Here is a 21682-nt window from a genome sequence, read left to right on the forward strand (position 1 = left end):
AACCTGCCCAGATCCAGATCCCCTGCTCCTCAGTTGTGGGCACCGTCCCCACTTTGGTATCATCTGTGAATTCAGTCAGTTTAAGGTTTCCACCCTTCACCATGGCGTCTCATGACGTTCAGGCCTGGGAGTTTTCATTTTGCCATGCAGGATGAGAAAGCTCCATAAAGTTCTATGGAAAGTGAGGGCAAGAGAAGAGGCCAGTCTAGGCATCCAGTCTCTACTATTCAGCCTCCTAGTGATAACATGTCATCACTATTTACCTGTTGCCTGGGCGGTGTGCCATTCATCCTGTTTACTCTCTGAAAGAAGGGGAGAATTGTGGCAACCTGACACTTCCGGGTGGAGCCTGACAGACATGGCTGGGACACACAGCAAATTATGAATTCCAGCTCACCAGCATTTTGCCAGGAAAACTGGTGGAGGCAGAAACTCGGAAAGGTCCAGAGGTCTGCTGTCGTATCCTTTCAGTAGCCCAGCAGGCTGATGCCCGACTGGAAAAGTTTTCTCGGGCACGATGGAGGCACAGCTGGGGAAGCCAGACTTGTGAAAAGGATCTGCTGCTGGCACGGCCCTTCAAAGGCTGGCGGCGATCGCCAAAGGGACTCGGGAAGGAAAAGCAGGTCCGGTTGGAGTCCTGCCACCCGGTACTGGTAGTCATTAAGATCCGGTTCGATGCATACTGCAGAATCATGGCACCAAAAGCCACGCTGATCCCAGAATTCCATACCGTTGTGCCACGCTACAGCTTCCGTGCCAGGATGCCCAGCAGAGATGGCAGGAATTGTGGTCCAATGTATCTGGGAGGCAGCAGGTTAGAAAAGTTGTCATACAGAGAAATAATAAAAGTAAGAATTTATTTCATTCGTACACTGCTCCACAGCCAAAGTGCACTGGGCAGTTCACAACAGTACACAAAACAAGACAATGCCATAAAAATGAAGCTTTAAAATGTATTTCAAATAGGTAAAAACAGAGTAAAAGAGACCCTGCAAAGGAAAGCGTCACCTGACTCATCCCCCCAGCCCCTGGCTGACCAGGGAGCTCTTTAAAGGCCTCTGCATGGGGGGGGGGGGCGGGGGTTGTCTTAACTTGGCACTGAAAAGACCGCAAGTTTGGCCCCAGGCAGGCTGCAGCAGGGAAGCCATTCCGAAGAGGTGGGGACCAACAGAGAGAAGGCCCTGTCCCTTCTCGCTCCCCTCGGAGACTCCTGTCGGGTTGGCGCTTGGAGGAAAACCCCCAAGGCTGAGCATAGGTAGGTCATGGTTGGGAGAGGCCCTCCGACAGGCCTTGCCAACCAGGCCGCAATGCCACTTAAGGATACCTTTATTAGACTGCTTTACAAAGAACACTCAACTCGCGCTTCTCTCCTGAGGGGCACTTTTAACCAACATATGCTGGGCATTTTACTCATTTTATTTTTTCAAATATTTTTTGGCACCGTTGCAGCTTTGCCTTTTTTTTTGCCTGCTCTTGTGTTTGGCACCGCGTGCCTTTTCCTGCTCCTGAACCCTGGTGGCAAAAGCGAGACCTTGTTGGGAGGCAGGGAGTGTTCCTCTGGAGTAAGAATGAACTTTGGGCAACTGCCACTCCAGGGTCCTTAGGCCCAGTCCAGCAATCCTGATGTCCTTCAGCCCTGATAGCGTACACTGAGATGACCTTTCCAAACTCTGCAGCAAATCTGCCTCGCAAAAAGAGCCTGCACGTTCACCATATTCCAGACACGTATATTGATATCCCAGCATTTTTCCTCCAAGGCAGTTCACAAGTTTCTTCATCTCGTCACTTGATCCTCACAACAACCCTGTGATGTAGGCTAGGCTGAGTCAGTGACTGGCCCAGAGCTACCCACTGAACTTCACAGTCAAGTGGGGATGCATCCAGCTCTCCCCACGCCCCATCCACCACTCTCCCCACCCACCAAACTGCCTCTCTTGACACCCCAAGCTAAAAAGGCTCAACCCCTTTTCAACACACAAAGACTTCACTGTCAACCAACCAACCAACCCAAAGCCAATCCTGCCTTAACACAAGCAAGCAGGAAAGTGGCTAATTATGGGTCTATCAAGATATACAAAACATAATTTAAGGCACGGTCAAAGAATTTCTTTGGTATTTAAACTGATTTAAATTGGTTAGCGGTTTTATAAAAGCAGGACTCACAGGCAAAATCACAAGGCAATATTTTATCGTAAGATGGGTTTCTCGCATAATTCAGCACGGTTGTTGATCACCAATGTTGTTTTGTAGTTTTACAACAAGCAAACCTTTCTAGAAGATAAAGCACCTTTTCGCTTTCCCATATAAAGAAATGCATAGAAGAAAAAGAGTGGCGGGAGAGATGGGCATGGGACTGTGGGGACACGTCTGACCCAAATTCTCCAAGACGGGCCAACCTGGTCTCGACTGGACCACTCCAATCGCCAAGCGTTGGGGGAACACTCCGTGTTGCTCCCTATATACACGCAGAGGCCAGAAAACCAGCAAGAACAGGACAGGCGAACCTGTCTCAAGCCCTCTCACTTGCCATCTGGTGGGAATGCTTTGCTTTAGACTGGAGGAATACTCTGTGGTACAGACACCACGGAGACGATGCATCCCAAAGAAAGCAGGGGGAAAGAAAGTAGGCCTGAGTTTTCTTTTCCGTCTTTTTAGACGGAGGTGAAAAACTGTAACTCGCTCCTGCAAATAAAAAAATAGGATCAGGTTCCTAAGACCTCCACTCCAGGGCATGGTGTTGCACCTGCTGAGAGTGCCGCATGAATCAACACATGCAAAGAATACATTCATTGAAATGCAGCTGCGGCCAGGCCGTTGCATGCCTGCAGATCAAGGGGGGGCCAGGCGCCGCGGGAGATCACGGAAGCCCCCAAAAGTGCCGACAGTGCCCGCTCCCAGCACCCAAGGGCCAAGGCGGCATGTTGCCAAGAGCGCGAGGCTCCTGCTGCACACGGAGGCAGCTGGAACGCACAGACCGTTCTCCCACAGGCTTTGCCTGGATCCCACTGGCAGCGGCTGCTGTGGGAAAGGGAGAACTTGCGCTCTTGGGGTCCTGTGCAAGTTGCCTCCTTCAGCACGAAGGGCTGCGGGGCCCAGGAGGCGTGGGGGGCCTGCCGCAGTGGTGCCGCTCCAGAAAGCGGCCTGCGTACTTGGCCCCGTGCCCCTGAACGCTGCTGTTTGCAGCTCACGGTCCCCATTTGGAATGACACTGCAGTTAAAATCGCAGAAGGAAACATGCCAGCTGCCTTCGCACACTCCTCTGGAAAGTGCAATCAAATACAAACTCTGGATCAGTTTGGAGACTCCGTGACACAAAAGCCAGCACAGAGACATTAAGCATCCTCCCCTGAGCCAAATTCAGGAGCAGCTGCTGGCTGAACTTACTAATCCGCTCATGATTTCCCTCTGGAAGCTTAACAGCGGGAGGCGATGCCGAAGCGGGCACTGGGAGGTCTGGCATCAAGCCTGCTGGTGGTCCACGCCAAGACAGAAGAGGCCGGCTGCCCCGGTTCCAGCACCGATGCCCTCTGTTCCCACGTCCTTCAAAAAATGAGCAGCCCTCTCCTCCCGCCGGCCACAGCCCAGCCTGCTCCAGTTCAGTGTGGTGGATGTAACGCTGGAGGTCCCGGCTGCACCGCAAAGACGTCCTCGGGGAAGCTCACGACCTCGGGAGGAACTGTCAACCATATCAGAGAGCGCAGGCACTGGTTCACGCAGTGGTGGCAGCGGAAGCCCCCGGGGTCTTTGGTGCCATCGCTCTGCCGGAAAAGCAACATCCAGGCACACGGTGAAGTTTACAGCGCTTTCTGAAGGCCCCCGCGCCCGTTTCTTCACTGGATGCTCAACGGGGATGGGGAGCAGGCCCACCGGCTCCTTCTCTGATGGGCCTGCGCACTACACCCTCTAGCAGCCACGACTGAAAGAAGGGCTGTGGATCCAGAGCAGGGGAGGGCGCCTGTGGGACCCCAGTAGCCCTAGATGCTGTCCCTGCAAAGCGGATTTTACGGGCAGCATTAACACTAGGAAAAAGCCATCTTTGACCAGGACTACTGGGCTCGACAGGGGTCCAATTTAACTTCAGGACGAGCTAAATTTGGTCCATTGAGCGCCCTGTGTTGCTACAACAGTCACTTTAAAATTACTGGTTTGGCTGTAGCACATTTGACACACCCTTACCCTACTGGGCCTATTTATTTGATTTATACCCCGCGTTTTTCTTTTTTAAAGACCTCAAAGCGGCTTACAGCATTCTTCTCCTGCTGCTCTCAATCTTATCCCCAGAACAACAACCCTGTGAGGTAGGCTGTGCCGAGAGTTCGTGACTGGCCCAAAGTCACCCATGACTAAGCGGGGACTAGAACCCAGATCGCCTGAGTCCCAGCCTCATATGTTTAACCACAACTCCACACCGACTCACTAACACTAACCTTGTATATGATGCGAGAGCGGGGAGAGCATTCCGTTTCAGCTTCCCCTCATTTCTTAGTTTTTCCCTTGATTTCTAGCTTTTTCTTAAATTCAGTTCATCCCAAACTTTCTATGTCTTTAAAAGAAGTTCATATTAAAGAATGTTCTTCCTGATGACCAAACAACCAAGGGTCAGTTACTTAGTGTTCTATCAGAGAGACACAAGAGGGTTGAAAATGCAAAATAAAACTCAGACAAAAGGGTTGGAATTTTTAAAGATAAGCCTGGAAGGTTAAGATAACCATGTACAAAAGTAGCTGAGTGCTTTCTGCTGTGATGTTTTCTGTTACTAATCATTGTAAAAAGCTAAATATTTAAATTTGGAGATGGGCTCGCTCTGTATTGCTAGTATATGCCTACAATCAAGTCTTTTTTTATATAAAACTGCTTGCTGGGGTTGCCCATCCCTCTCATGGTCACACAGTGAAAAGGGGGACTCCTTTTTGGTCCTCAACTACATGAAAAATTGCATACCTCTTTATGTACATTTCTTCAGATGCATATTTTGTATATAACTTTGCCTAAGACGCTCATTTTTGCAAGCCACTCTCCCAATAAAATGCATTGTTAACATTATTTTCAGTAACATACTGATATTTACGCATGCCTGTTTCCCCACTATATGCACTTTTGCATTGTTACAAATTTTGAAGAACTGGGTTTGGGTTCCCACTCTGAAAGTGCAAAATCAAAGAAGTTCACATTAAAATGTGAACCGAATTAATTTCTCCCTCTGCCTGGCCTGTTCTTTAGACACACGGCTGTGGGAGGGGGATGGGGTGCTGAGTGCAGCGGTTTCTCCTTTATACCTTCGCCTGAGGACTCCATAAAGAACAGCACAGTGATACCCCGTCACCCCCTGGAGGCTTGCTAAGCGCACCCTCTTCGCGAGGACATCTTGCGCACCAGGTACATTAAAAGGAACCATTATTGTGGTGCCTGAATTTCTTTCCGCTGGAGGGCTCCTCAAGAAAGAACCAGGAAGAGGCCAGCCCCTCTTCCGGTGAGGGATGCCGCTAATTAATGCTCTTGGTGGCGTTTCTGGCTTGCGAGGGCATGCGGCCTTCTGTCCCCCCTGGGGTAAGCAAGCACCTCAGTGGATGCAAGTTCTCATGCTGTGCTGCAATGCTGCTGTTCTGTCACTAGGTGCCGATGATGAGGCAAATCACGCCAAGCAAGAGAAGGCTGAAGGGAAAGTTGTCAGCCCTTTTTCCCCGTGGAAAATGCATCAGACGGTACCCTCACAGAACAACAACAAGCTCCCAGGCAGGTCAAGCTAGGACACAACAAACCCCCTGCAGAAAACAGTTTGTACGTGGTGTCAGGGGAGGAGAGGAATTCCACTTTATCTCTACGGTCCTTACTCGAGTATGAGATCATACGTACATAAACGAAAGGCATCTTCTTCATGGTTAGGATCGATTTGGCCAGGATGGAACCGTAGCAGCCTCTTCTGGTACACGGAGGTGGCGCTTCCTTGCACACCTCGCTGGTTAACTCGGGCCGTAAGTAGTGCTCCTGAACGGGAAGGAGAAAGGGCAATTCGGTGGAGCCACGCAAGACACTTCCGCTGGGAGACAGGGCCACAAGCGCTGCGCCACCCACCCACCCACCCAGAGCCTAATCTCAGGACTGTGTTCAGAGCCCTCTCTTGGTGCCCACCGGACTTCCTCCCCCCCTCCTGATTTTATTTATTTTATTTAGAAAATTTCTATGCCGCCCCATTTGCCGAAGCCTCGGGGGCTCACAACATAAATCAATTAACAATATAAAATAAGTTAACAATATAAAATAAGTCGCCCTGGCCAAAGAATAAAATAAATAAATACTATTAACAGTTAAAATGACGTTTGAATAAAAAGGTCTTCGCCTGGCCCCGAAAAACAAGTAACAGCACCAGGCAGACCTCTCTGGGGAGCGCATTCCATAGACTGGGCGCCACCGCAGAGAAAGCCCTCCTCCGAGTACCCACCCTCCTAATTTCCTTCACGGAGGGTTCCCGGAGAAGGGCTTCTCCCGCTGATCTCAGGGGGCGGGCGGGCATATATGGACATAAGCACTCCTTCAGGTAACCTTTTAATCTTATTCCTTAAGGGTTTATTTATTAAAAGGATGCTAATTTTAACTGTGAGGTTGCTATGCACCCAAGTGAACTGCTGCCCCTCCAACCCAATTTTATGTGGGTCCAAAAGCGTATTATTGTGTTCAGCCTGTGCCTTACACTTGGGTTCTAGAGAAAGTCACTTTCCTTTTAGTCTCGTGGCTTTGCTGTCTGGGAAGCGAGTGTCTTGTGCTTGCCTGAACTCATCTGGGCAGCCATTTTATTTATTTATTTAAACCCCTCACACACACCTTCAAGGAACTCAAGGTGGCTTACATAATTCGCCTCCTGCTCTTAACCTTATCCTCACAACAACAACCCTGTGAGGTAGGTTGGCCTGTGGGTCTGTGACTGGCCCAAGGTCACCCAGTTGGCTCCATGGCCGAGCGGAGACTAGAACCCAGATCGTCTGAGTCCCAGTCCCGTGCTCTGAACCACCACACCACACCGGCTCTCACACTTTCGTGAGAGCAGCCACAAGATTTCCTCAAATTTCACATGTTCCCTCTGATGCCAAATGGCTGGGGAGCCCTGGTCTTTTTCATGGAGTCAGAATGGAAATAAGGTCTCTTGTGCTTCAAAAACCTTTTTATTTAACCATCATTTTAAGAATTAAGGATTTTGGATGTTTTTAAAGATCCGGTCGCATTTTCTTTTTTAGTTTTGCTGGATTTGAACGTTAATTATTGTTCTGTTATTTAGTGTTTTAATTATTGTAGTACCATTATTTATTTATTATTATGGGTGGCAATTTTATCATTATTACTGCTTTTAATTATTGTAAGCCATCCTGAGAAGTTTGATCAGGAAGGATGGGGTAGAAATGTTTTAAATAAATCAATCAATCTAGAAATGTACACACGGGCATTCAGCCCTGCCTCCAGGACCAAACACATTAAGAAAAAGACAGGCAGGAGGGAAAAACCAGATATAATACATGTGCTTTTGATAAGACCTGGTTCTGTGCCAACTGCTCCCTTCCCTGATGAGGCAGATACCCATGCCTCATTCTCGTCCAGTTTACACTAATCTGTAGCACGCTTCACATGAAGCTGCCCCCGACAAGTAAGTAGCTGGAGGAATTCCTGGTGTTTGCCTTCAGAGCGTGCCTTTCCACCGGTGCGATAAGCTGTCGGCTTTCCATTTTGCTTCTGAATCCAATTCACGGAGATGGCGGTTCAGGATGTGTGGAATCCTGAGCTATCCGTGCTTCACGAACTTCGAGGCCTATTTTGTTCTGTCTTCTCTTCGACAGAATCCAGTGTTTCTAACCAGAATGCTGTTCTACCTTCTCAAAAGGTTCAGCTCCATTTGACAACGAGCTTGAAATCAAGGTATGCTTGTCTTTTCTGAGGTTCTGTGCTGACTGCTGCTGAATTCTGGCAGCAAACAGCTCTCTGCTTCTCCACTGCCACCATGAAAGTTCCCCCCGCCACCCCCCCCAGCAGATACCTCACTCACCCCAGCCAATGTGAGGAAATAGCACAGGAATTGTGGCATGATGAGGCATCTCTTGGCCCGGGTGATGGCCACGTACAGCAAGTTCCATTCGTCATCGGGGACTGAAGCTGCACAGACACAATGAAGGGAAGAGGGCAATCGCTGGGCCTGGATCCGGGGCGGGATGATTTCCGGTGGCCCACCTCTCTGCACTGCAGGCATCCGGCCAGAGAGCCGTCCATCAGGGATGCTCTGAGCAGGACTCCTGCACTGTGCGGGGGCTGGAGGCACCCCCAGCCATGGCGGCTTCCCCTCTGTGACTCTCGAGCCCAAGACAAGGGGCGTGGCTGGTGCAGCTGAAGCAGAGTCTGGGGCCTCAGTGGAGCCCCCCCCCCCAACACACACACACGCTGGTGTGCCCTGGGCTGGGCTCCCGCCGAGCACTAATCAGTCAGCTTTGGAAACTTCCCAAGCGAGCGGTACGCCTGCGCGCAGAGCCCATATGCGCGATGCACGGAGCCCGCGAAGGAGAGCTGACTCTTATCCGAAGCCTCTGAGGTTGGCCACATCGAGGCTCAAAGCCTCCCGACAGGACCAGCAGGCACCTCAGAGGGGGGAGCGGCATCTTGCTCGTGCCTCCCCGTTACCACGAGCAAAACCACGTGGCATCGTGCCCAGAGCCCCGCACTTGTTCTGGTACGTTTTGCACCTCTCCCTTCCGGAAGGACAGAGGCTGGTGCTGCATTCTGTTCCGAGAATGCCCCCCCCCCCGTGCCTTTCTCCCAAAAGGGGCCACCCTAGGAGTGTGCTTTCCACAGCGGCAAGCGGGGCCACCTGGGGGCGGGGAGGAGGGGCGACACGCAAGGCACGTCCCGAGCATCAAGGCATCTGCAGCTCCCAGAATCCACCCCACGCAACCTCCAAAAGGAATTGTGCAGCTCCTGGATGGAAAGCCTGGACTTGCGTTGAGAGAAGGCATGTGATCCCACACGCCTTGCTTGAAGGAAAAACGTCTCGCTGCAGCATAGCTATGATTCGGAGGCGGGACAGCAGCTGGGGGGCACGCGAGGCCAGGCGGCCACAAGGAGCCCATGTGCCACATGCTGCCCAGGCTTGCAGGAAGTCGATGCAAATGGCGGTGGCAGGTGAGACATGGGGCGGAGCCATCCTTACCTGAACGATCTGCAGGGCGCCCTTCCTCACTGGGGTCTGCAGGAAAGCCTTGAAAAAAGTCGGGCGCTATCTGGACGGCATCGAATTCCAGTCCTTTGGCCTTGTGCACGGTGCCCACGATGTAATCTGCGAGCAGACGGAGCAAACCGGTGCACTTACCACTGGGCTTTCCCAAGAGCTTCCCTGACAGAACCCCACATATATATTGCGTGCATTTCTTCAGGACATTTATGTAACATTCCACATCTAAAAAGATTCTGGGTGGGTGCGCAATGAGAAGAAATAATACATTCCTGAATGCTGCTCTTTTTTAAAAAATAGTAACTGCAGAAACCGTGGCAGTCAGACCTCATCTGGAATACCGTCTCCAGTTCTTGACACCAAGATTTAAAAAGGTGCAGGTAAATTAGAAAGGGTCCAGTGGAGGGCAACAAAAATGATCCAGAGTTTGGAAACACTGCCCTGTGAGGAGAGACTGAGAGAACTGGGCATGTTCAGCCTTGAGAAGAGAAGACTGAGAGGGGACATGAGATCCCTCTATAGGTACCTCAAAGGCTGTCACAAAGAGGAAGGCCAAGATCTCTCCTTACTGATCCCAGAATGCAAGACACGAAATAATCAGGTTGCAACAACCTAGATTTAGGCTGGACGTCAGGAAAAGCTTCCTCACTGTCAGAGCAATACTGCAGTGGGACCAGCCGCCTGGAGAGGTGGGGGCTCTCCCACACTGGAGGCATTCAGAAAGAAACTGGGCAGCCCTCTGAGTGGGATGGTATGACTTGGTGTCCTGCAACAGCAGGGGGTAGACCTGATGGCCTTCATGGCCCCTTCCAGCTCTGTGTTACTGCGATTCTACGACTTAAGAAAGGCTCGCAGAAGGAACTCTATGTTGTAAGCCGCCCCGAGGCTTCGGCGAATGGGGCGGCATAAAAATGTTTTAATAAATAAAATAAAAACTCTCCAGCTGGTGCCGAGATCAACACCATGCGGCTGCCCTGTGACTGGGACTCCCTGTGTTCCCTGACCTCCAAAGAGGCTGAGCTCCACAGACAGGGAGCCTGGCCCTGCTGTGCGTGGGTGCCCCTCTCACAGGGCTTCAGATGGGTCTCCATGCAGGACTGGCAGCAGCAGCTCCCCTGTGACTGGCCAGGATGGCAAGGGCGAGAAGATGCCCTCTCAGGTGGCGTGCTGGGTCAGCGAACTACCATCCTGCTCAGCACTGAACGAAGAGAAAGGTCTGGTTGTCACATGCGGCAGGATGAGACCCTGGACTCCGGAGGGGACGGAATGGGTTGCACCGCTTCTGATGCCCAGGGAAGGCCTGTGATGTGGCCCATCACACCCCTACAAAAAGAACTCCCCAGAAAACCAGCACAGCTGGAAAAGCCCTTGCCGAGCATGTTGCCCCCGCGTCGGAGGCAACTGTCTGGTTGCAGCTGGAGCAGCTTTCAAACATCGCGTTCCCGGTCTGCGGCTTCCAGTGGCACAGTCCACCTTCCCAGGTTAGGACTCTACCACCTCACTCTGCTGCCTGAGTAGACAACGCTGCAGTGACCTGCCTATGGTCAACCGGGAAATGTGTGCATTTCTGGCACACCGCTCATGCTCACAGCCCCCCACCTCACAGGCCCACCCAAGCACTCCAGACAAGCCAGAAAAGGAGAGAGAGGCATGAAGCAATCCAAGGGGACATTTTTCTGCAGATAAGAGGCACCTAAAAACAACAACCCTGTGAGGTATGTTAGGCCGAGAGCCTGTGAATGGCCCAAGTGTGCTTCATGGCTGAGCGGGGACTTGAACCCAGGTCTCCCTGGTGCCAGACTCACAATCTTGACCACTACACCACACTGGCTCCCAGAATATGCAGTGGACAAAATAAGACAGACTTCTCCAGTCTGACACCCTCCAAAAGTTTTGGACCCCAGCACCCATCAGCCCCTGCAAAAGGAGCAATAGCCGGGAGTGCCGAGAGAAGCGGAAGAGAGACTGCCAGGGCCAAAGCAAATACGGGGAGTCCAAGACAGAACAGCACGGGGCCAAAAATACCAAGAACCCAGCACCGCTGCACTCGGAGCATCTCCTGCCTGTGACTGAGCTTCAGGAGAGACATTTCAGCCTTCCAGAAGAAACTCTGAACTCTGCCAAGGAACTGGAAGGGAACATGCAAACCAGAGGGGGACCAGGCGAGGGGGCTGCCTTTACCTGCCTCCTCGAGACGGTTGATGTGGCACTGCGATATCCTTTCCACCAGCCCAGGAGTGCGGTCTCGGTACTTCTCCACGATGGCAATCTTCATCTCCAGCTGCTTATCCTCCACCTTTGCCGCGTAGTCCCTGAGGCGTGAGAAGCCTTTCCTGACCCAGTGCCTGAGAAAGGGGTCCCGCACCTCCAATTTCGCTGAGGACACACAGCAAGCGAGGGCAGCGCTGAGCGTCCGGGAAGGGAGCGAGGCTGCCCTGCACCCTCCTCCCCTGTCCTCTCAGCCAACTTTGCAACGGGAAGGCCTGGGAGGCCACGGGCCGGCGGGTAGAGGAGGTGGCCCTCGCTGCCCAAGTTCTTCAGCTGAGCTAGGCTGCCCTTCATTCTGCCAACTTCCCCCAGAACCTTCTCTTGGTCCTCTCTTGGGTCGTTCGTCACCTGCTTCTAAGTCACCTGCTTTGCTAAACGCCACCTACTGGCCTCCACGCAGAGCAGTAAGGCCGGTGAGCAGAAAGACGGGGCCCTCGCAGTGGTAGCCCCGAGAGGTAGCAACCATCGGCAGAATGCAGCATGGGTGGCTGCTTTTAAGAGGGCTCAAAACCACCCCTCTCCCCAGCACGCTGGTACCTCCCTCTTCCTCCCTCGCCCCATTTTGCTCCAGCGCCACTGGCACTAACCCGCTGTGCTCGCCGTTCGCAGCAGCAAGTGCTCGAAAGCATCCACGTTCTTCAGGCCCTCTGCGGAAGCCCCAGTGAGCCGTGGCCCTGCTGGGTCAGGCAGAAGGGGCCCCCCGAGCCGCGAACACGCCTCGCCCAGCCCAGCCCAGCCCAGCCCAGCCAGGATACTCACATTCCGGGTGAAGCAGCCGCCAGAGATCCAGAATCTTCTCAAGACCGAAGGCTTTAAGCCCCTGGAAGAGTAAGAGCAGGGCAAGACCGCTCAAGTGGCCGCGGACACGTGCTGTGTCCCTCGCTGGCCGACCCTGTCAGCGGCCCAGGACCCCCCAATACGTAAACGAAGCGGCACACATTTCTGCCGGTCGCCGGCCACGGAAGTTAATCAACGAGGCTCTTGACAGAGACCTGTTCAAGGGAACGGGTCCATGGGGGTCCAGCTGCGTGAAGTCGCGGGGTCCCGGGCAGCAGACTCTCCCCTGCGCTGTGCGGTCAGCTGCCGGGGTGCTGAAGCAGCATCCGCTTTGTCGGGCCGGCGTCACCCGTGGGCCAGGTGCCACCTGGCGTTCCCAGCAAGGGACCCACAGGCACGCGTGGCCAGCAGAGCTTTCCCTGGCCCCTTCAGGCGTTGTAAACCCGCAGCTTGGAGGCCGGCATGCTGCCGCCCCTCCGGAATCATTCGGGTTGCGCCCAGAAGCGGGTTGTGTTTTGCAGGCGAGCTGCCACCTCCGCTTTCCACAGCGGTTCTTGGGCCACCTCTCCTTCTTTCTGCCAGCGGGCCTGCTGGGAAAGGGCTGCCTTGTGTCGCCCGTCCCCAGCACAGGGGCGTCTTATAAATGGGCAAGCCCCCTCGAGGGTGGCCATCTTGCGAGAGTGCTGGTGACACTCAAAATTTCCCGTGTGCCCACCAACCCGAAAATGCTGCGGACCCCCTACGAGTTCTCCCATGCTCCTTCCTTGCCACCCGAGTCTCCTGTGCTAAACAGAACCAGTGTTTTCTACAGGGATAAGTTCTCCAGCACATGACGCGCCTTCACCCCCTGTGGGAGGAGGGACCTCCTGGTCTCCTGGCAAGCATGCTCAAGTCCACAGGACAGCCTAGATTCTTCCGAGACCAGAGACAGTTCTCCAACCGCGTAAGAGGAAGGCGTAGGGTCACCCTGCCCCCGACCGCACCCCCTCGCAGCCAGCATGGAATGCAGTCTGCCGGCTGCCTCGCCAAGGCTAGAAAATCGGCCACAGGGCGCACGGGCGGCAGCGTGGAGCACTTACCCCAAGCAGGTGTATTCTGGGGGGCGGGTCCTGGCTCGTAACATTCACCGCGTCATCGAAGACAGTGCGGTTGCTTCGGCACAAGCGGGCGACCTTCTTCGGCGCGTGGGTGCCGCTGATGTCACCTGCCAAACGCAGTCGGGCGGGTTAGCCAGGCCGAGGCAAAGGCGAGTCACCCTGGAGTACTCGACCAATCTAAAAACTGCTTACTCTCCCGGTCGCTTCCCACCAGGATCTTCTTCCGAACCTCCTTGCAGATGTCCAGAACGGCAGCAGCGACGTAAGCTATTTCAGGGCCAAACCGGAAGCTCTGTAAAAGAAACAGCAGGGGAGGCAAAGGGTGGGTGGAATGGGAAAAGGACACTCGGGAAGCGACGGGCTGGGCGATCCCGGCGGCTGCAGTGCTTTTTCCTTGCGGAATGGGCTCCGTGCGACCGGCGCTGCTGCATCCGTGTGAGGCCGGCCTGTGCGCTGGACCACGGAGCTGCCTACTTAACGAAGAGCCTTCTGGACAAGAAGTGGACGAACTTCCTGTTCCAGCTGAGCCCTGCTTGAGCAACAAATCCGTCCGGAAACTTTGGCTGGGCTTCATCCCCGGCACTCCTGCTGGTCCTGACTTGCCTTGGATAATAACTCAACATCCCCAGCCCGCAATTTTTATTTTTCTTTATTGTAAATACTTCTCAGCTACCTATCAGGGCAGGGGCCCTTCCCAGGCAGCACGCCAGCTTAAAACCCATAATAACATTTGCCGTGGTATATAAAAGGCCTGGCGAAGCGAGCTGCAACGGCAAAGCGAAAGATCCCCTGTGGGCTGAAGAGAAGGGCTGTTGGGCCTTACCTGTGTGAGGCGGAAGATGTGGGAATGAGGAACTTCGGACAGAGCACTGACAGCACCCCGGAAGCTGTAGATCCGCTGGTGGGGGTCGCCGACCAGTATCACACCACACGGCTGGGAACGGATGATCTGCATGATGGCTAGAGAGGAGGAGAGGATGTTCTGCGTTGCGCCCTCCCCATGTTTGGACGGGAAAATGTCCGACAATGCCCAGCAGGCACAGATCACTCGGAGGTGCAAAAGAGATGCGCACTGCTGTGAAGAATCCCAAGTCAAGACGTCCTGCCTGGGCCTCAGATGCACACTGAACAACATGCACTGACTTTCTGTGGGGCTCATGGTTTATTTTGGAGGCTGTAAGAAGGGGAGAGCTCTCCCACAGGGGGGAAACCAAAACACTTGGCAATGCCTCTACCTCTTCTGGTCAAGAGGAAAGCTCTCGACTTTGTAATGCGCTCTCCCACAACAGCAATTGCCCCAAGAGGGCGCCCTTCACACGGCGGGAAGCAAAAATCCCCTGCAAAGCTTGGCCCAATCCTGCTCAGCACAACCCCCGCGGGACTCACCGGGAGTGCAGTCCTGGGCCTCGTCAACAAAGATGGCATCATATTCGGAAAGGACAGGCCTTTCAAGCTGCCAGAGCTTCAGGTAGCCTAGGAAGGGGGACACAGTATTGAGAATAATGGTTTTAAGAATGGTAAAAGCTCAGTGCCTGATCGAATAGCAACTCTGTTTTTCAGGCTGAGGGTTTCTTCATGCTGAAGGAATCTTTAACCCCATTCCAGGTCCTTATTGGGTCATAAGGACTGAGCCAGACGCAGGGTGGGAACGCCTGCTAGCAGAATTCTTGTGGTCTAACGTCTTTTGTGGACTCATCAAGATGCTAGTTCAAAGTTTGCAGATGAGACCACAGAATTTATCTGCTAACGATATTCTGGTGACCTAGACACATAGTTTCTAGATTTCTGAAGGCATTGAAAACAATTTAATTTTACTCCCTGGTCCCTAGATCTGGGAAGCATGTGGGGCGAAGTAGGAGAATAAAAATCTGAAAACTGATGCTAAGATTGGCTAAGGTGCTCTTGGATACCTCAGGGAACCCGTGTGGGGACGTGATGAGTGCTGGACTGGACCGGGAAGAGCCAGGTTCTACTCTTGGCTCAGCCAGGGAGCTTCGCCCAGTGACTTTGGGCCAATCATAGAAACACAGCAAAGCCCTACTGGATTAGGCCCAAGGTCCATGCAGACCAGCATGAAGACAGCAGCAACTGGCTGCCCACGGGATCCCTACAGCAGGACGAAGGCAAAAGCTCCACCTGCCCAAGCTCCTTAGCAACTGGTGTATGCAGGCATTTATTTATTTGAAATATTTTCACCCTGTCCTATACAAAAGAACATCCCAGGACGGCTTGCAGTGATTAAGACAATAAAAATTACAATAATAAAAATTACAATAATTACAATAATTAAAATAAATAACAAAATAAATAAATAACGTTCATTACAAAAACAAAAGCAAAAACAAAATGCGACTGTTGCTGTTAAGAACCATTTAAAATCCCTTAAAATGATGGGTGAATAAAAAGGTTTTTACCTGGTGCCGAAAAGAGTATAAAGTCGGCGCCAGGCGGACCTCTCTGGGGAGCGCATTCCACAATTTGGAGGCACGCTGCCTCTGGAGAAGGGGCCGCCCAAAGCCAGTAATGCTAGAAGCTACAGATAACCTCTACTTCCACGGACCTGTCCCATCCCTTTTTAAAGACTAGATTTCAGGAAAGTCACTGACTGTCAGCCTGATCTACCTCTCTGGGTTGTTGTGCAGGTAAAATAGAGGAGGAGATGGAGGCTCATGCATGCCCACCTTGCAGGAGAAAGGAGCGATACAAGCATAATAGATAAATCCCTGCAAAAACAAGGTACGTGGAACATGGGAAGGAGAGTACGGTTCATTCTGCTAAGAACCACATGACCAAAACTATATTCAGCTGTGTGGCTTCTCGTATTACCTTGTCCCTGAAAATTACAGCCAGGAGAGGGGCCTTCTCAGAGCAGTGCAGGACAGAGGGGCTGGGTGTCTAACCTTTCTCACATGCCGCTTTCTGTCCAGGAGGCCACCAACCCCACCCTGCCATTGCGTTACACTGAGTCAGACCCTGCACACAACTCCATTCCTATTCGTTTTTTTCTGATTCAGAAACAATGCAGGAAAGAAGCAATCGTCAATGCGGTTTTTGCAAGAAGCAGGCAAGAAATGTAATATAATGAAGGGAAGCGTTGGGATTAAAGCAGGTCTAATCCTTCATGGGCCAAAAGCATGAAAAGCGGAGTATTAAGAACAGTCACAAACTTCACTGCTCCTGCAAAAGGACTGGTGCTTCAGTCCTTGATGCTGATCTGCAGTTCAAGCATATAGGCAAATGTTATAATGTTCGAAGCAAACAGAAAGGCAGTGTGGAGTAGTGGATAGTGTCAGGCCGGGACACAGGAGACCTGGGTTCCAGTCTGCGATTCAGTTTCCCGGGTGATTCTGAGCCACTCTCTGGCTCAAAACGAAGCCTACCCCACAGGGATGCTGGGAGGATAACGTGGCCGGGAGTGGGGCCTCGTAGGCCAACCGGGGCCTCTTGCAAGTGCCAAGCAAATGTTAAAATGTATAAATGTTTTATATCATATATTTGTATTTTAATGTATATATTTTAAAATGTTATTTTAATTTATTGTTGTAAGCCGCCCCGAGGCTTCGGCGAATGGGGCGGCATAAAAATGTTTTAATAAATAAATAAAATATAAGGTAAATACTGGACCGGTCCAAGGGGTTGCCTGGCCCTGCATTCCTAGTGAGGCCAGGAAGATGCTGCTGAGAGGCCATGAGCCGTGCCTGCACGCAAACGCACCCTCCCGCCCGTTCCCCAGCACTTCAGAGGCAGGCAGTCGCCGCAGTGCGGGTGTGAGCAGCCCGTGCCCGCCTGACGCGCCAAGTCCTAAACGGGGTTCCTCCATCTGAGTCCACCAGGCTGTTTCCTCGCAGAGCTTTGCTGCAAGCACACCGGAGCGCAGCGACGCCCGTGCGGGGCCAGCCGCGTCACCCGTGACCTCGTCCCCGCATGGCTCCACTCACCGTCGTGCGTCATCTTATGCGCCATCTCTCGGGTGGGGTTCAGCAGTTTCATATTGGACCATATCCGCTCTGCTTCTTCTATAACGATCTAGGAAGCACAAGACCCTACAAATGGTGGCTTCGCCAATCGGGGAAAGAGGCCTCCGACCCAGCGCGCTGCTCTCGAGAGTGGCCGGTCGGGGGTCCCCACCAAGCCTGCACCGGGACGGGAAGGCCGCCCTGGGGAGAGGCGCTGCCTGGATCAGAGGTGCCCGACGAGGCGTGCGCCGCACATTCCGGACCACACGCCCCCATGGCCCGTCCTCACAGTGATTCACGGAATAGCTGCATCGGGGTGAACGCAGCAGGTGGCCTCTGCCCAGGGGTGATTCCACTTCCACTGCAGAACAGCCTGCGGGGACCCCCGTGCTGGGGTGGGCTTGTGCGGGTGGAGGCTGCCGCTAGGAGAGGCTCAGATACTCCTGGGCTCAGCACCAAGCCATTCTTTTGAGGAGAGGCTTTCTGGCTTTCTTTCTGAAAGGGGGAAAACGGCACAGAAGGCAGGAAACCGGGGCAGGATGGCAGGGCCCCCGGGGACCAGAGGCTCCCCACCACCACCTTAACCATCGTGATGGAGGAAGAGAGACCCAAGACCCAGCCGACCCCTCTGAGTCGTGCACAACGGCCAAGTTGCCGGCACGTCTCACTGCCCAGCGGTCCCGTGGTGGGGCTGGCTTGGAAGGGCTTGCTGACCCGGCACGAAGGACCTTCCTGCGGGTTCCCAGCCTCTGGCAGAGGCATCCTCTGCCATCCTCCGCCCCCACGAACCTGGCATGGCCGGGGGGGCCCTGCACACCTTTCGGCTATCTCCGCTCGGGGGCTTCACTGCAACTGGAAGACACCGGCAGTCCCACACCTTCAGAGGACTGCGAGTTGGGGAGGGGCTGCCCAAACGCCTCCGATACGTCACTCTAGCTGGGCAGCTGCTGGGGAGCATGGGCAGGAGGGGGTTGTTGCCCCCCTGCCCTGCTCAGAGGTTGCCGGGGGTGGCTTGCCGGACACTGGGTGAACAGAGAGGGGCGCCTCCTGGGTTCGATCCGCCTCAGAGGCTCTCGACACGAGCGAAGAGGGGCCTGGGCGGAAGAGCGCTGGGGGTGGGGTGACGTGCTGAGTGGTCAGAGTCAAAGCAGAAGTAGGTGGGGACGGCCCCCCCTTTCACGACGCCCACTCTCATGGGGAGAGGATCTTCCTGCACCGCTGCTTCTGGAGGCACGCGTGGGGGGGCAGGAGGGAGGCCCTTCTCGGTGGTGGCCCCCTGGCCGTGGAGCTCCCGGAAAAGGGGGGGCCAGGATGTCCCTTCTCACTCGCCTTCCACCAGCAGGCAGGGGCATGTTTATTCAGGCAGGCAAGTCCGTTACCGAAGAAGACCTGACGGGGCTTGCCGCCCTTCCTTTTTCTCAAGGTAGCATTTTTAATTGCGCTTTTAATTACGTCATCTTTAGGGATGTTATAATTACGGTCCTTGAATGCCATTCCTTCTTGGAAAGGCAGACTAGAAATGAAATTGCCGTTCATTCTCTGGGCGAGGGACAACACTACAGAGGAACAGGCAAGCAGGGCCGCATCCCAGCCCCACAGTCCTTCTCCCGACACCCCACAAGCTCCCCCCGCCGCCCTCCGGCTGTCCTCGGCAGCCTCTGGGCCAGCCCTGCACCATGAGCGAGTCTCTTGCCCGGGCCAAGGGAGACTCACCCGCCGCTCCTCCGGCTGAATGAGGACGCGCTCTCCCCTGTTGTCTTTGCACCAGATGGGCACGTGCTCCGACGTGATGGCGTCATCCGCGGAGGCAAAGAACGTGGCGAGGGTCTGAACGACGGTCTTGGCTCTTATGAACACAGACATCCCCTCCCGGGTGTGGAGGACGAGGCTGACGCAGTAGGTACTCAGGGAGCCGGGGTTGAGCTTTTTTGAGTAGCTGAAGATCGAAAAGGGTGGGGGTCAGGAGCAAGCGCTGAAAGGGGTCCGATCAGCCAGACAGAATTCAGGGAATTTGTTTCCCAGTTTCCCAGAAAACAGGGAACCACACGCCAAGCGCCAAATCACAACACCTCTTCCAAGCAAGGAGGTGCCATTACCTTCGCAGTGCACAGGACTCAAGGGAAGAGCTAGAGAAACATCTGGGCCAGGTGGAGTCAGCAAACGCCGGTTTTGCTGTCAAGGTAATCTTCCTACACTTTACAAGTAAGTATTTTGTAAAGGGCCGGCATGTGGAACAAGATCTCGAGTTTGTTTCTATCTTTTCAGAGACTCGTTTCTAAGGATTTGCTTCCACGATGCACAAACCAGCAGGCAGTAATTCAAAGCGGACCGACCGGAAAGGATTTTCGCCCGGCACCTGCAGAAACGGGCTGAGGCACGCAGGCCACTGAAACGGATGCCGGCGGGCATTCTGCCGCTGGGTGCCGCGGACCCCTTACTGGAATCTGCACTGCCGGAAGGAAAGCTGCCAGACTGGGGCTCTCTATCCATTGCAGCTTCTATTCTGAGCTTTGCAGTAGCTATCCAATGGTGATGAATTCCATTTCCAAAGGGGGCTGGCACCACAGAGCACCTATACACCTGGACAGCACCTGTGCACCTCACAGTTATTTATTTAAAGTTTTTGTATTCCGTCCCTGTGCACCTCAGATTCATTCATTCATTCATTCATTCATTCATTCATTCATTCATTCAGAGTTTTTGTATGCTGTCCCCTTGCTATATAGTCTTTATTTTTCGATTTATATCCTGCCTTTTTCCGACAAAGGGCTCAAGGCAGCTGACATCATTCTCCTCCTCCGTCTTATCCCCACAACAACAACCCTGTGAGGTAGGGTGGGCTGAGAGTCTGTGACTGGCCCAAAGTCACCCAGCTGGCTCCATGGCTGACCAGGGACTCGAACCCGGATCGTCTGAGTCCCAGCCCCATGCTCTTCACCACTACACCACACTGCCTCTCCAGTGTGATATAGTGGTTAATATAAAATAAAAGCTGCAAAGGAGTATTTGTGGTGACCAGATTGGTCACTGCACAGAACTTTGGTGCTGGAAATGAGGCACCTCTGCAGCAAAGGAAATGTGTGGAATGCAGAGGGGAGGGCATAATTATAGGGACCCCCCCCCCATCAGGATGTTTTAGGCATCAACACCACCACAAAAAGGCGTCCGGCAGCTCCAACGGCAAAGGGGCAAAGCCAGCCACCCGGCACCCCTCGTGGGTCAACAAGCACATGGCATCTGCACACTGCCCGTGTTTCATTTGCCCACAGCTTGCAAGCTGCAGACGCTGGAGACATGGCTAGAGGCCAGGGAAGGCAGAGGCTCCCGGGCACAGGGAGGGACCACAGCTCTGCCCTGCACGCAGGCCTTCCCGGGCCCCTTTCTTGGCACGTCCAGCTGAAAGCATCCCTTCAAAATGGACGGCAACGACTCCTCCCTTGGCCAGAGACGACGGGGAGAAGCTGCCCAGTCAGCCAAGACGAGTCTTCCCAAGATGTGGTGGAGGTCACCTCCTCATCGCTCCAGCCAGCAGCTCCCAGGGCCACACATTCCAGAGAGGGTCGCCTGACACCTCTGGGAGGACCCCAGGCTGGAGCGGCCAATATGGGATTAGATGGACAAGGAGCGAAGCGGCCTACCCACAAGCCACTGCTCTCCCGGTGCACAGAACTGCTGGCTGGAGGATTCTGGGAGTCACGCTCCGACAAATCTGGAAGGCCTCAGGCCGAAGAGGGCGGGTGGAATGCGACCGCCTCTGTTCCTCTGGCTGCACGTGAGAATGGGAGGCGGGTGGAGAGAGAACCCACCGCAAAACGGGGCCTGTGCCCTAAAACCAGGCCCCCCCACTTACCGCTTGCCAACTTTCGCAAAGGCCAAAGAGTGGATGGTCTTACACGTCACGTTGGGAGGGAAGGTCCCCGTGGCCTGCTGGGCGATGGTCCTGTTGAAGGCCAGATACAGGAATCGGAGGCTGGACCAAGTCTCTGCATACCTGACCAGGGTGGACGTCTTCCCGGTGCCTGTGGCATGAATCACACGCTTCAGTCACTCCAGAGCTGCACCTCCCTGAACTGGCGCCCTCTGCAGCTCTCACCATCTCCAGCTTTGATGTCTCCGGCAGGCGGCGGCCTCTGCCAAGAGCCTCCCCGGATGAGTCCACTCAGCCCAGCGTCCTGTTCACACAGGGGCCACCCGGCTGCCCGTCGGAAAGCCACAAGTGGACATGTGATCTCGCCCTCCCACCCAGGCTCCTCAGCAACTGGCATTCAGATGCCTCTGGCCATGCTGGCTGGGAATGATGGGAGCTGCAGTGCCACACACCGAGAGGGCACCAGGCATGGGGAAGGCTGCCCTGAGGCAAAGAGGAAGCATCTTGTGACTTC

General features: G+C 53.9%; 1 protein-coding gene across 10 annotated transcripts in view; it reads right to left on the reverse strand.

Moving 5' to 3' along the window:
• Positions 1 to 21682, reverse strand: part of FBH1 (F-box DNA helicase 1) — a 38131-nt gene that overhangs the window by 4392 nt on the left and 12057 nt on the right. For 4 of the 10 annotated variants that reach the window (XM_044428865.1, XM_044428874.1, XM_044428883.1 and 1 more), the window contains 13 exons: positions 21151 to 21319; positions 19014 to 19236; positions 17283 to 17370; positions 14731 to 14817; positions 14168 to 14304; positions 13537 to 13636; positions 13327 to 13451; positions 12230 to 12290; positions 11384 to 11578; positions 9182 to 9307; positions 8030 to 8136; positions 5854 to 5985; positions 839 to 3758 (listed from right to left, as the gene is read on the reverse strand). In XM_044428865.1, the coding sequence (XP_044284800.1) occupies positions 3597 to 3758; positions 5854 to 5985; positions 8030 to 8136; positions 9182 to 9307; positions 11384 to 11578; positions 12230 to 12290; positions 13327 to 13451; positions 13537 to 13636; positions 14168 to 14304; positions 14731 to 14817; positions 17283 to 17370; positions 19014 to 19236; positions 21151 to 21319 (1712 nt within the window). In that variant the 3' untranslated portion in view covers positions 839 to 3596. Of the gene's footprint in view, positions 1 to 397; positions 801 to 838; positions 4578 to 5853; positions 5986 to 8029; positions 8137 to 9181; positions 9308 to 11383; positions 11579 to 12229; positions 12291 to 13326; positions 13452 to 13536; positions 13637 to 14167; positions 14305 to 14730; positions 14818 to 17282; positions 17371 to 19013; positions 19237 to 21150; positions 21320 to 21682 lie in introns of those variants that run through there. The other 6 variants (XR_006414578.1, XR_006414585.1, XR_006414583.1 and 3 more) reach the window with 6 other exon arrangements.

Source organism: Varanus komodoensis, unplaced genomic scaffold (genome assembly GCF_004798865.1).
Source record: "Varanus komodoensis strain SLA01 unplaced genomic scaffold, ASM479886v1 scaffold1, whole genome shotgun sequence".
NCBI classification, from domain to species: Eukaryota; Metazoa; Chordata; class Lepidosauria; order Squamata; family Varanidae; genus Varanus; species Varanus komodoensis.